This window comes from Neophocaena asiaeorientalis, unplaced genomic scaffold (genome assembly GCF_003031525.2).
Source record: "Neophocaena asiaeorientalis asiaeorientalis breed wild unplaced genomic scaffold, Neophocaena_asiaeorientalis_V1.1 scaffold648, whole genome shotgun sequence".
Classification (NCBI taxonomy): Eukaryota; Metazoa; Chordata; class Mammalia; order Artiodactyla; family Phocoenidae; genus Neophocaena; species Neophocaena asiaeorientalis.
In genome coordinates this window covers 4,753,766-4,768,408 of record NW_020172781.1, presented here as the reverse complement: position 1 = coordinate 4,768,408, position 14,643 = coordinate 4,753,766, and the positions used below count along the sequence as shown (strand labels likewise).

General features: G+C 49.1%; 1 protein-coding gene across 1 annotated transcript in view; it reads left to right on the top strand.

The window, feature by feature from the left end:
- ACACB (acetyl-CoA carboxylase beta) overlaps positions 1–14,643 on the top strand; it is a 144,178-nt gene that overhangs the window by 85,898 nt on the left and 43,637 nt on the right. Inside the window, exons 17-24 of the mRNA XM_024741428.1 lie at positions 362–507; positions 1,662–1,812; positions 3,329–3,463; positions 5,787–5,933; positions 7,373–7,561; positions 9,061–9,161; positions 10,721–10,809; positions 10,902–11,026. Of these exons, the coding sequence (XP_024597196.1) occupies positions 362–507; positions 1,662–1,812; positions 3,329–3,463; positions 5,787–5,933; positions 7,373–7,561; positions 9,061–9,161; positions 10,721–10,809; positions 10,902–11,026 (1,083 nt within the window). The remainder of the gene's footprint in view (positions 1–361; positions 508–1,661; positions 1,813–3,328; positions 3,464–5,786; positions 5,934–7,372; positions 7,562–9,060; positions 9,162–10,720; positions 10,810–10,901; positions 11,027–14,643) is intronic.

Genomic DNA, 14,643 nt, shown 5'->3' with positions numbered 1-14,643 from the left:
AGCAAGACCCCCATCTCCCTGGCTCCCAGGGCAACCCTGCTTGGAGACAGGATCAGAAGAAATCCCCCAGCCCTCAAGGGCACACAATGGACAGTGATGCCCGGCCTGGGGCTGCACCTGCGGCCGGCAGCCACTAGCCCACCCACAGCGCAGGTGTGGCTCGCTGACCCCGGGCTCCCTCCCCGTCGCTGCTCCCTTGGGGTGAGCGAGGGCTGGGCCTCGAGACGTGAGGTGTCCACCCCAGCACTCCCGCTGTGGACACTAGCCTTTGCTTGTGGTCGGGGGGCCAGGCGGTGCTCTGGGGGCACAGGGTCAAGCAGGCATCCTCATTTCAGGTGGGGACATTGAACTGTCCCCACAGGTGGCCCGGCAGTCTCCAACCACGTTCGTCCTCATCATGAACGGCTGTCACATCGAGATCGACGCCCACCGGCTGAACGACGGGGGGCTGCTGCTGTCCTACAGTGGCAGCAGCTACACCACGTACCTGAAGGAGGAGGTCGACAGGTGTGTGGTTGTGGAGGGCACACAGAGCCAGCTCTCCCCTGCAGGTCTGAGGGTCTTAGCTAAGGCACCTTCTCTGGAACGTTCTGGGGCTCCTGGAGAGGTTAATCTCTCGGCTGGAATTCCATGCAGCTGGCAGGCATTTATGGGAGGCTCCCAGGGGGCCCTTTTCTAGTGACTTGGGAGGATTCAGAGCCGAATGGGACGTGACTCCCAGCTCCACGGCCTGCAAGGTGTGTGCTGAGTGCCAGAGGCTCCGGGTCTGAGCTGCAGTGTCCACACCCATCAGATCAAGGCTTGGAGAAGATGAGGTCGTCCGATTAGGGAAGGGGCTATTTACTGAGCATCTGCTTACACCAGATGCCGCGCTAGGTGTTAGGATACAGCCGTGGTCATGACTCATGGAGTCTGTGGGGGAAGAGACACATCGAACGAGCAGATGGCGGCAGGAAAGCTTGCTCTGTGTCTGGATGGGTGGAGGGCGGGATGATCCGGAAGCACTTTGCACAGGGGCATCGCGTGTCCTCCTGGTCCAGCGTGTCTGACCACCCTGAGCTCACACGATGAAACAGACCCGCCCACCCCCACGGAAAGGCAGCAAAGACCCCACCCCCCGACCAAGAGAATAAGATGGGGAGGAGTGGGGTTCCAGAGGCCCCGTGCCTGAAAAAGCTCCAGTTAGATTCCCTTCCGAATTCTCGATGGAAGAAGGTGGACTAGATTCATCCCAGATCGGTATTTTTTTTACCTCTTTTTAACCCGTGTTCTATCTGCCAAGAATGTTCAAGATGATGATAAGCTCCATCCATGAGGCATGCTCTTCCCAATTCTAAGGTGAAGGCTTTCAGTGGGTCAGTATCTACTGAATAACAGTGATTGATTGCTTTCTCTATGCCAGGGCCTGGTGGAATTATGTCAGGAAAAGGAACTAGTTTTCAGCCAGTAAAGGGTCCCACCCAGCTCACTCCCAAAGTCTCTGCGGTAACTGTCAAATGCTACCATTTGGGAAAAATGGAGTAAGTCCCTCAAACCACACACAGGGTGATGCTCCCGGCTGCCTTTAGGAAGGGAAGAGGCTGTCGAAACCCTGACTCGGGCACCTGGGTCGACGGTCCTCCCCAGTCTCCCCACCACCTCCCCACTCCTTCTCTCTCCAGTTACCGAATCACCATCGGCAACAAGACGTGTGTGTTTGAGAAGGAGAATGATCCCACGGTCCTGAGAGCCCCTTCGGCGGGGAAGCTGATACAGTACATGGTGGAGGACGGGGACCACATCGAGGCTGGGGGCAGCTATGCTGAGATAGAGGTGACCGCAGAGCTAGCCCCCTGGGAGGGAGGGAGGGCTGCAGCCAGGTCTCCCTTACACCCCCTCCCCCAGGGAGGGCCATCTGCCAATGCTGCTTCACCTAAGCCAATAGACCTCCCCTCTCACCTGGGCTGTCATCTGCAGATTCCTAAGAGAGCCATGTGTGTGGGGTTCAGCCCCAGTTCCCTGCAATATCCAAAGGGGAAAAAAAAGCTCAAAAATGTACACCTCCCCGGGAGTGAGTAAGAACCGATGAACGATCATGATGGGGACAATTAAAAAGTGGTAAGCCGGGCTTCCCTGGTGGCGCAGTGGTTAGAGTCCGCCTGCCGATGCAGGGGACACGGGTTCGTGCCCTGGTCCGGGAAGATCCCACATGCCGCGGAGCGGCTGGGCCCGTGAGCCACGGCCGCTGAGCCTGCGCGTCCGGAGCCTGTTGCTCCGCAACGGGAGAGACCACAACAGTGAGAGGCCCCCGTACCGCCAAAAAAAAAAAAAACCAGAAAGTGGTAAGCCAACAGAAGCAAAGCACTTCCTGCGTGGCAAGCACTATTGTAAGCATTTTATCCGTCTTTAATTACCTTCTTTAATCTTCCCAGCAATCATATAAGTTGGACACAAATGGGACCCCCATTTTGTACATGAAAACACGGGCCCCAGGCAGGCTAAGGAGCTCACTCAAGGTCACATCAAGCCAGGATTCAAACCCGGCCTCCATTCTCTGCTGCCCAGGAAAATAGTGATTTTTGTAATGAAAATATAGCAGCGGTAGTAGCTGACGCTTGTCGGCCTCCTACTGTGTGCCATCCTGCTTCATCCTTATCAGCGCCCTGTGAGGCAAGACTGTCATTTCCTCCCATTTTACTGTTGGGAAAACTGAAGCTCAGAGAGGGGAAGGCACGTGTGGAGATCACAGAGTGATGGGTGGGAGCAGGGTTCCATCCCAGGCCTGGCTGACTTGGGTGCCCAAGCTGTGAACTTCTGAGCAAAGGGTGGGACATTCCTGTCGGTCTGCAGCCCACACGTGATAACAAAACTCATTACGTCCACACGGCCCGACTCTCGGACCAGTTCAAGGGGCTGATGACTGTACTGCAGTCATGTTCTTCATTCCCCAGAGGGTTTTCTCACTGCCTTTAAAAACCGGAGCTGGTCACAAAATGCACCGCATTTTAGGAATGTATGTGTCAGTCACCCTACATCGTATGATTCATCTGTATTTCTAAGAGAGAGGCCTTCCTTTGGAAATAAAGATCAGTTTCCATGTCTGTAAAGTGGGCACAATGAGCACCTGCCTCTCTGGCTGGCTTTGCAGATGGAAAAAACTTATGCCCAGCACCGTGCCTGGTACACAACAGATTGTGTAAATGCTGGTTCCCTCTCTCCCCTCCGCTTGAACTCTGCCCACGGAGTCATTCAATGTAAATGACACGGTCCGTGCTCCAGAGTTACTAGTTTGGGGTGACACCGGCCAGTCCTAGTGGGCTCCATCTAATTTCTTCTTTCTGCAAAACAGGTGATGAAGATGATCATGACCCTGAATGTGCAGGAAAGTGGCCGGGTGAAGTACGTCAAGCGCCCAGGGGCTGTGTTGGAAGCAGGCTGTGTGGTGGCCAGGCTGGACCTCGATGACCCTTCTAAAGTGCACCCGGTATGTGGCACCCGGCACAGCTACCCCGTGAGCCAGATAGGCTTGTGGCCCCGGCTCTCCCGCCACCACCCGCTCCCAGCAGCCAGCACGATGGGCGTAGGACTGTGCCTGTGCTCACATCCTTCTCAGCAGCTTCCCATCCCACTTAGAATAAAAGCCATGTGTTTCCGATGATCTCCAAGACCCCCCTTGAGCTGTGCCCTGCTTTCTTCCCTGGCTTCATCTCCTCCCCCACTACCCCTCCCTTAATGTAATGCTCCAGACCCATCCCCCTGGGGCCAGCTCCCTCTGCCTGGAAGAACCTTCTCCCAGACGCTTACAGGGGAAGGGTTCTTCCTGTGAACTTTGACGCAAACATCATCCCCCCAGTGCGTTATGTAGAGCTGTCAGGTCTCCGTGACATGACATGACTTACCCTCCTAGAGTGAGCCAGGCCTGCGGGGAGCTGGCTTGCCATCTATGCATGTAATTTTGTTTTCTCTACAATAATTAGTGTATATGCCCAGGAGAAAAGAAAAGCTAGAAAAGCATTTTTTTTTTTAAATCAAATCGACTCTTTTCTTCAGACTATTCTATTAGTTTCATTTGTTTTCTTCTCCTTCTTTTCATTATTCTTTTTAGAGGGTTCCCAAAGCTAGAAATAGACTGAGCTTCCTTAGATCACCAGGAAGGTCTGTGCTTGCTTTGTGATTCCTTTTAGCAAATGTTTCCCGGGCTAGGTTCTTGAGACAGCGCCCAGCCACAGGTCAGGAGGCTCACAGATGCCCGTGAGAAAGACAGGCAGATAAGCCTTTGTAATTCAGCTCAGTAGGTGCAGTCAGAGGGACTGCGCTTGGCCGCTGGCTGTGAGAGCCCAGGTGGAGAAGCCAGCAGCAGACTGTGGAGAGGGGAAACCCTCCGGTTAATCTTCAAGGGTGAGAGGAGCCTGCAGGGTTGGGAGTGGAGTTGAGGGACAGGAAGCTGAGGGTTCTGGGCCAGCAGAATAGCATGCCCCAGCTCCTGGGTCCCAGCGCCTCCCACAGTTGGTGTTGAGTGGATATTTGTAGAATAAATTAACAGACTAATAGATACATTAAGGCAGTGTTGCCCCTTTGGGGAGCTTTTTATTTGGGGATCCTTTAAGGCTACATGTTTATGATTTACAAAAAGCACGTACACGGGCTTCCCTGATGGTGCAGTGGTTGAGAGTCCGCCTGCCTATGCAGGGGACACGGGTTCGTGCCCCGGTCCGGGAAGATCCCACATGCCGCGGAGCGGCTGGGCCCGTGAGCCATGGCCACTGAGCCTGCGCGTCCGGAGCCTGTGCTCCGCAACGGGAGAGGCCACAACAGTGAGAGGCCCGCGTACCGCAAAAAAAAAAAACAAAAAAAAAAACACGTACACTTGCATGACAGTTTCCTAAATTTTCACCTTGCTAGGCATTCATCTTTGGGGTTCGAGTGAGACTGAAATAAATAGAAAAAAACAGGAAGATGATCTTGGTTTGAAAGCAAAGCAAAACAAAAACATCTGTCGACAAAAATAATAAACAGTCTTTAATAGGAATAGAAAAGAGTTTATTTGAACCAAACTGAGGACCATAGCCCGAAAGACAACCTTTCAGATAACTCTGAGGAACTGCTCCCAAGGAGCATTTTTTTCAGCACAGTTTTATGTCTTGTCAGAACAAAGAACATGAAACAAGTCAGGGGTACATTCCTTCAAGGCTCCAGGACACACACACACACACACACACACACACCCAAAAACAACAGATCAGCACGTACACAGCGAGTCCATATGGCCTTGGCACCTGGGAAGGGAATCTTATCATCAAAGGAGAACCAGCATTGGCGTCCGAGGAAGGGAGGCATTTCATCTTTATTTTTAACGTGGACATTCTTTACTTCTGGTCAGTGCGCCCTTTTCTTTAATAATTAAATCTCATGTACAGTGTATGTTTGATTGGCTACAAACTGGCTGCTCTAGTTAGCATGAGATTCAAGTTAACTCATGTAGAAGCCAGAATGACTTCCCCAGATCTCAACATGCGAACATTTTTTTTTAATCACATCTAATGCCCTCCAAAATTATTTGGGGTACATAATTGACTCTGACATTTGTAAAGGGGAAGATTTGGAAACCTCACAGGGGTGTGAATGTAGCAATTTTAACTTTCCAATACAATGTTTTCTTCTGTACCCCCCTCCCCCGCAGGCTTCATAACCGCATTATGTGTATTGTGTATATTATGTGTTGGTAGCTCTGCCTCGGCCCTTGGCTTGTATGTCTCATTCAGAGGCCACAGTGGCCTTGACCTCTGACTCCTGTGGTGTCCCATCAGGCTGAGCCATTCACGGGAGAGCTCCCCTCGCAACCAACGCTGCCCATCCTCGGAGAGAAACTGCACCAGGTTTTTCACAGTGTCCTGGAAAATCTGAGGAACATCATGAAGGGCTACTGTCTGCCGGAGCCTATTTTTAGCATCAAGGTGGGTCACGTGTGCAGGGTAGGTGTGTATCACACACACGTGCCTAGGTCCGTATGAGAGCCAGAAGATCCCAGAGATCTTTATTGAGGTAAGAAATGAGAAAATGATTCATCCTCTGTTGTTTCTATCAAGGACCCATTCTCAGGAAATTCCTCAGTTTCATTGTAAACAGCAGCGTATGTTTCTCTCTGATTATAAACTGTTGTAAAGGTGACATTGCTTTTTGGGGTTGGGTTCAGCTCAACACGGAGAATGTTCACATAGTAAGTTAAGAAAGGAGTCGATGTGGGTCACCCTCTTAAAGAGACAGCGAGGAAGGGCTTTGTCCAGAAACACAACTCTGTTCATCATCCCAGGGTCCCGTTGTCTGTAGAGAGACAAGTCCTCAAATTTTCAGACCTCCGTGAAAGACCCATGCTGCTAAACTCAACGTCAGTAACTGTAAAACTGCGCTACATCACATTCCATCCCAGAAAGGCCAATCACAGTGTTGGCGGTCATAGTAATAACTCAGCCCTTGTCCTGTACATGCTATGTGCCATCTACTACACTAAGTGCTTGAACCTTATTAAGTCATTTCACCGTCCCAACAACCTAGGAGGTAAGAACTGTTATTATTTCCATTTTACAGGTGAGGAAACTGAGGCACAGAGCGGCTACAAAATTTGCCTGGTTTCACCCATGAAGAGGCGAAGAGGGGACTTGAACCCTGGTCCCCTAGCTTCAGAGTCCATGCACTTAGCCCCTAGGTTATGCTGCTTAATTGCTAGAATTACAACATTTTTTAAAGTCTTTGCACTTGCCTGTGTGTGCATGGTTTCATTTTCAAACCTTACAACCACGTTATGGGGTTGGTGCCATTATCCTCCCCATTCAAAGACCATCAACAGTTCTGCTTCCGGGTGAGCCGAAAGCAGTGCAATGCAGCTGTTAAGAGTCTCTGAGTCTGCCTGAGTTTGCATCCTGGCTTTGCTTCCTACTAGCTGGGTGACTTTGGGTAACTTAATTAACCTCTCTGTGTTTCAGTTTCCTCAACTGGAAAATGCAAATAATGATTATTCCTACTTCATAGGGTTGTCTTTGAGGATCAAACGAGAACATGCAAATCCAGGTCCTAGAACAGTGTCTGGCACAAAGCCAGTGTCCCACAAATGTTTGCTTTTCCCAGTGCCTGGTGTTCTATCCCCACACCAGGTTGGCTGTTTGGATGCATGGAGAGGGGAGTGGGGCCTTCCTGGGTCAGGAGACTGGGTGTTCATTCCCCCTGTGGTCAGGGGGCCATTCTACTCTGGACTGTTCCACAGGCCACTGGGTCTAGATCTTTGGCCACTCAAGTGCACGGGGCCTGGATGGGCTGAGTGTGTCAGCCGCCCCGTGGTGGGCGGCCGTGCCCATGCCCCCAGCACAGCCTTGGGCCGACTCTGTGCTCCCCGCTGCAGCTGAAGGACTGGGTGCAGAAGCTCCTGATGACCCTGCGGCACCCAACGCTGCCACTGCTGGACCTGCAGGAGATCATGACCAGCGTGTCGGGCCGCATCCCCGCCCCCGTGGAGAAGGCTGTCCGCAGGGTGATGGCCCAGTACGCCAGCAACATCACCTCGGTGCTGTGCCAGTTCCCCAGCCAGCAGGTGGGTGCCCCCCACCCCCACCCCAGCCCCGCTGGGAACTTGTCTCCCCATCAGTGCGGACGTCCGGTCTCTGATCAAATCGGGCTTCACGAGACCCACTTACAGCCAAGATGCTGGGGACTGAGAGTTTTCTTTCACGCCTTCTCTGCAGGATCGCAGCATTTCCCCCAAAACAACAGTTGTTTAGAGGAACATAAACAGTTATTAGGCCTCACTCTGTATAACTCGGCTTCGGAGCAGGAGTCAGCAGTTGGTGCAAACAGAGTGAGCGTTTTCCAAAAATACGCTGGCTGACACAGTAGAGGACATTGTGAGTTCTTCTTGCCAGTGTGTCGTACTGATTCTCCCCCTCTGCTTTGTGTAAGGTGACAATCTTGGGGCTATACGTATATACAATATTATTTAAGAATGGAAACCATTCCCGGGTAGTATCAGAAATCTCCAATAATTCTACAACGGCCTCGTTTTGTTCTTTTTTGGGGTCGCTTTTATCAGGCGTTTTAAAGGAAATCTGCATTTTGAAGAGCCATCTCTTTTTTATCTTCATGCCCTCTGCCTGGTTATAAGGGGCTGCCTCCCACCATCACCCCACCCACATGTCAGCAATTTGGGGCACCCGAGGTCAGTGTAAGTCAGTTTATTCCCAGAGGTCAACCTCTAGGTTGGAGTATCGTTCGGCCATAAAAAGGAATGAAATACTGATTCATGCTACCCCAGGGATGAACCTTGAAAACGTGATGTGCAGTGAAAGAAAGCAATCATTAAAGACCACGTGTTGCCATTTACACAAAACATCCAGAACTGGCAAATCCATGGAGAAGAGGAAGTAGATCAGTGGTTGCCAGGGTCTGGGGCCAGGGGGGTTGGCGAGTAGCTGCTAATGGTTATAGGATTTCTTTTTGGGGGAGAAGAAAACGCTCTGAAATTGGATAGCGGTGATGGTTGCACAGCTCTGTGAATGTACTACAAAGCGCTGAATTAATTGTACACTTTAAAAGAAGGTGGGCGGAAGATGGTGGTATATGAATTCTATCTCAACTAGAAAATAATGAAAACAAAGCTCTCAGGGACCCCAGTTGAGAAAAATACATGTTGGGACCTTCTGGGAATTCGTTATTGATGCAGGTTTTTCATTACATGTTTTTTTTGTCGCCACAGACAACATGCCAATCGCATTAAATCTAACTGTAAAAATAGGACCCCCATAGCCAACACCCTTATACTCCCTGGGGTTGGAAATTCCCTTCTCCTCTTTCCCCAGAGCATTTGTATTTGTGGAGAGGGATGTGGTGCGTGTCTTTATGTGATTGTTGTCATTCTGAGCTCTTGAGTCCTCTTGAGTGGGGCGTGCAGAGGGCCAAAGGGCTTTGGGGCTGGAATTTTAAATTTTTGAATGGGATCCCCATGGGAGCCTGTGGTGGGTCCTTCTGGTGACTTCTGCGTGGCAACCAGATTGTGTGGTTTGAGTGGCCTGTGACCTGTCCTGTTTTCCCATGCAGATAGCCACCATCCTGGACTGCCATGCAGCCACCCTGCAGCGGAAGGCCGATCGGGAGGTCTTCTTCATGAACACCCAGAGCATTGTGCAGCTGGTCCAGAAGTGAGTCCTGGGCCCTCCTTGGGGTGTGGTTATCACACTCAGTTATCCATGTATTGCCCCAGGGTGGTGCTATCTTAAGGGCAGGCTCAAACTGAGAGACAGTGCCTGGGGTCCGATACCCCAGTTACAGCCCCAGCACAGCCCTTCCTAACATCAGAACAAAGCAACACCCTTTACCTCCGTGAATCTCAGTTTGCCAGTCTGTAAAATGGGGATAAAAACACTTCACACACCATAAGTCATTTTGAGCTATGAGCAGATTGATTTTTGTAAAGTGCTGACACATAGTGAGTCCTTGTGGTAGCTTTGATTATGAGACAGTGGGATGAGGTGGCTTTATAGGCTGTAAAGGATTATACAGATTATCCTTGCGGTTTTGGGGGATCCTTGCAAAGGAGGAGTTGGCGAAGAATTTGTATTTTATCTTAAGTAGTTCTTGAGCAGGGAGAACTATTCTGATGATAAAAAGAACTGCCCTTTTGCATGAAAACTCTACCCAGCAAGAAAGCTTTGCCTATAAGGACAGAATCCAAACATTCTCAGACTTCAGCGAATTAATTCAGCGCATGTTAGCCATGTGGCAGAAACTATCAGAGGTACAGAGGATATAGGACTATAGGAAAATGCCGTCCTTTTCAGGGCGCTCCCTGGCTCATGGGGACTCATGCTAACAATATAGGATCGCAGCTGAGGAAGGAGATTTGAGTTTGGATTCCCCACAAAGTGAGAGTCACAGCTGGATCTGCAGGATCACTTTGCCTCCCTTAGACTGCTAACGCTAACCCATCCTTCAGCAATGGAAATGCCTAGGAGAAATGAACAAATGATAAGCGAATCAAATTCCATAGCAGGATTTTGTGTGTTAAATATAAATCTCAAAGCTCTGTCTTATGTTGTTTTCGTGTGTGTTTTTAAAATCACATCTGAATAAAAGAGTATTTTAGGTTCTTCCTCTCTTTGTTGCCACTTGGTGATGCTGGGGTGAAGCTGCTTTCAGCTTCCCTAAAACTCAGCATCACATTCTCTTAAAAACTCAATTCCCTGTGTTCTGAAATAGTTTAGAAGAGGAAATGGTTTAAGGAACATCCAGGTTACCGTTTGGTTTTAAAAGGGAAGTGAAATTTACACAGGGATCTTTTGGTAAATGTCCTTCAAGTTTTGTTTTGTTTTGTTTTTCAATCTGTCTTTATACATTGAGTGGTTAATTGAAAATTTTTGCTTTTCAACCATGCATGCAAGGCTGACCCCTTTCAGCATCCCAGCTCTGTAAGTGTTTTTCCTTCTCTCTGGGGCGGGGCAGGCATCATCCAAAGGCTCAGGCTTGGCCTCTCCTTGGATGTGTGACCTTGGGCAAGTCACTGCTCTCTCTGGCCTGCAGAGTTATTAGCACAAATGAACTAACTCACACATCCCTCCCAGGCCTAAAGGTTAGAGGGAGCAGCCTCCAGTTTCTTTATTAGTGTTTCCTCCTTTTTCAAATCATAAAAGTCCTGGCTGTGGATAACTCCGGCACCCCGGGAAGTAGTTGATCACTAAGCCAGCCTTCCCTTCCTCCCCAGATACCGCAGTGGGACCCGGGGCTACATGAAGGCGGTGGTGTTGGATCTCCTGCGAAGATATTTACTGGTTGAGCACCATTTCCAACAAGGCAAGAGTCGCCACGGCAAGCATTGGTGACAAGCCCAGGGGGGCAGGAGGGACCCTGAGCCTTACCCCACGTGGCCTTTTGTCTCCCTGCAGCCCACTATGACAAGTGTGTGATAAACCTCAGGGAGCAGCTGAAACCAGACATGTCCCAGGTGTTGGACTGCATCTTCTCCCATGCGCAGGTGGCCAAGAAGAACCAGCTGGTGATCATGTTGATCGTAAGCAAGAAAAGTCACCCTTTACCCAGAGTGGGGGTAGCTCAGGGCTCCACCGACTTTTTCTGGAAAGGGCCAGAGAGTAAATATATTAGATTTAGCCCAGGATATGGTCTCTGTCCTGACCTCTCAATGCTGCTGTGGCACAGTAAAAGCAAATGGGCATGGCTGTGTCCCAATAAAACTTTGCTTATAAAACTAGGCAGTAGGTAGGATTTGTTGACGCCTGGGGAAGATCATGACTAACCCACAAAGCACCTACTGTGTGCCAGGCACTCCTGACATGCTTTACAAATACTAACTTGTTTAATTCCCTAAGCAGCCCTAGGAAGTCGATACCGTTCTCATCCTCCTTTGACAGAGCACAGAGAGGTGAAATCACTTTCCCAAGGGTACCCAGCTTATAAGTGCAGAGCTGCGATTTGAACCCACAGCAGGGCTCCAGAGTCATGAGCTATGATTAGTCAAGGGATATTGGATTCTGAGTCTTCCGGTAGGGCTTTCATTTTGCCTTCTTGGTGAAGCGTGGAATGTCTTTGTTCTTATTTCTCCTCCTACCGGGTAATAATTAGCAATCCTTTATAGCTAAAGATTTTTTTCCTTGACGTGACTTAGAAAATGCAGGGTCAGCAGATAGTAGCAGAGACTTGGGCTTGGCTTATAGCAGGAAGGGGTCGGCAGATTTTTTTTCTGTAAGGGGCCAGAGAGTAAATATTTCAGGCTTTGGCCATGCAGCCTATGTTGAAACTACTCAGTCCTGCCATTGTAGCGTGAAAGTGGCCGTAGACAATATGTGAATGAATGAGTGTGGCTCTGTGCCAATAAAACTTTATTTACAAAACTGGGCAGTGGGCCGGATTTGGGCCTGGTCTTATAAGGCAGTTAACACCCTAACAAAATGGATTCATAAATATTGATATTTTTGTAAAGAATCATTTAAAAATCTCCTAATGCAGCATGAGATTCTCTTAATCCGGGCTGTACTTGAGAACCACCTGGGGTGGGGGTGGGGGAGCTTTTAAAAAATACAGATGCCCAGGCCCCACCCTTGGTCCATTAACTCAGGGTTTCTGTGGATGGGGCCCAGGCATTAGTACTTTCTGAAAGCTTCTCCAATGGGAAGTTTAAACGGGGACTGTATATTAGATAATAATATTGGTTTAGTGTTCAATTTTTGGAGTGTTTTAACAGTTCTACAGTTAGCTGGGGAGAGATCTTTTTTCTCAAGGGGGTACATTCTGAAGTAGTGGGAAGGATCATGGTGTCTGCAACTGAAAGAGAGAAAGAGAAAAGAGTGAGAGAGTGTGTTTGTGTGTACAGGCATGCACGTATGCTTACTAGAAAAGCAAATGTGAAAGTTTAGCAATTGCTGAATCTGGATAATTTTCGATGTACTGATCTCCTGTAGTTTTGAAGTTCTTCAAAATTAAATTTGGAGGACTTCCCTGGTGGTGCAGGGGTTAAGAATCTGCCTGCCAGTGCAGGGGACACGGGTTCAATCCCTGGTCCAGGAAGATCCCACATGCCACGGAGCAACTAAGCCCATGCACCACAACTACTGAAGCCCACGTGGCTAGAGCCCGTGCTCCACAAGAGAAGCCACCGCAGTGAGAAGCCCGCACACCGCAACGAAGAGTAGCCCCCGCTCGCTGCAACTAGAGAAAGTCCGCGCACAGCAACGAAGACCCAATGCAGCCAAAAATAAATAAAATTTAAAAAAATTAAAATTGGGAGGCAGGATCCCCAAGTGATTGCAATATGCAGCCAGGATTGGGAACTTAAGACCAAGGACATATCTAGTCTTGGGGGGAATTTCATTGCTAAAATAATATAACCCTTTTCTCAAAGTACCTTCTTTGGATGGAGTCTTTTTAAGTGTGAGTGTCTGTAAAACAGAGGATGCCTATAATTTATTACAGTCCACTCACCATTTGTTCACAGGCCAGGGCTTGGGTCTGTGGGTTATTCTGCTGTTTGCTACTCTTTGTGTACATAATAACTCTCTTTTGGGCGTGAAGTTCTTAAAAATAATGTTCATCAGAGGATGGCCTGGGGAAGAGGACAGCCTGGTGGAATGGCCCCCAGATCAGAGACCTAGGGCACTGCCAGGGACTTCTTGGTGAAGGAGGCTAAAAATGTTGTAGCAGGTGTGGTTTGGGGGTTATATGTGAGATTCATTATTCTTCTGGCTCTCTTGTTTCCATTTGCTAGAAAATGGTGAGTTCTTTGCATTTGACGGTATTTGATGCTTTGGAGATTTTGAGCAAAGACTTGTTAATTGAGTGATTACTTGGAAATGAAATTGTTTTGAGTCTTTACGGGGAACCTCATTTCTGAATGTCAATTCAGTGGTCATAGGACTTTGCTAATGACAAAACGAAGAAAACAAAACATGATGCTGTGAACTAAAATGTACGCCATGGGACCACTTCACAAAAGTTAACAAGAAAGAGAGAGAGTATTTTAGACTTTTGTGTGTAGAGTGTGGTGGCCAGATTTAAAAATTTTTCATACAAAACTTGTCTTGAGTCTTTTCTCTCTTATTTATTTTTTATTCCTATCTTTGGCCATGCCACACGGCTTGCAAGATCTCTCCCAACCAGGGATTGAACCCAGGCCACGGCAGTGAAAGCCCAGAATCCTAACCACTAGGCCACAGGGAACTCCTGAGTCTTTCCTCTCTTAGGAAACCACTAGCCTGGTTGTTGGACAGCGCCTACGTTCTGTGCTATCCTTGGAACCACAGGCTGGTGGAATGATGGAGACTAATGCCACTGCCACTTGATAAAGCAAATCAGAATTTGGGAGGGAGAGAAAGCTTAGAATAATTTCCCACAAGATTTCTTCAGCAGTGACATGCTGTGTGTTTATGTACAAGTGTGAAATATTAATATGTTAAGAAAAATTTTTTTCTGATTGTAAAAACAGTGTAGTCTCATTCTAATTAGGAAAATACAGAAGCAGATGCGGAAAAGAATGACCCCTGGCACCACCACCTGGTGACCACTTGGAGAACGGCCTGGTGCAAGGAAGGGGGGGGTGTGATGCCCAGGCATTCAGATTCCCAGCATTCATTGTTCTGTCTTTGTGGGTATTGAGGGAGTATAAGCTCTGAGCCGTTACCAAGCCCTTCTTGCATTTAGGGCATAAGAGGAGTTGCAAAGACCAGTCACATGCGGCCCTGGCCTCCAGCAGAAAGGTCCCTTGTTCAGAAGCAGAGAGGAGGGATGCACATAGGAACCCTCATCCCTCCCTCATCTGCAAGTTCCACCTCTAGATCTTCTCTCTTGCAGGAAGCCTCCCTTGACCTCTCCAGGCCCTAGATGCTCCCCTCACACTGGGGCTCCTGGAGGGTAGCTTACACACCCTCACCAAAGCCTCCCATGTGGCCCTTACTCTTTGTTCATACCTGCCTCTATTTCCCCTCATCCCTCTTCTCTGAAACTGAGCTCCATAAGTCAGGCAACAACGTTTAGAGGAAAGAGGGAGAAGCCATAGCGACAGGAGAGCCCTGGGTTCAAATCTGGCTCTGCCTCGCACATGCTTGGTAGCCTTGGGGCAAGGCACGTTGCCTCTCCGAGCCTCAGTTTCCTCATCTGTAAAATGGGAATCACGTAGTA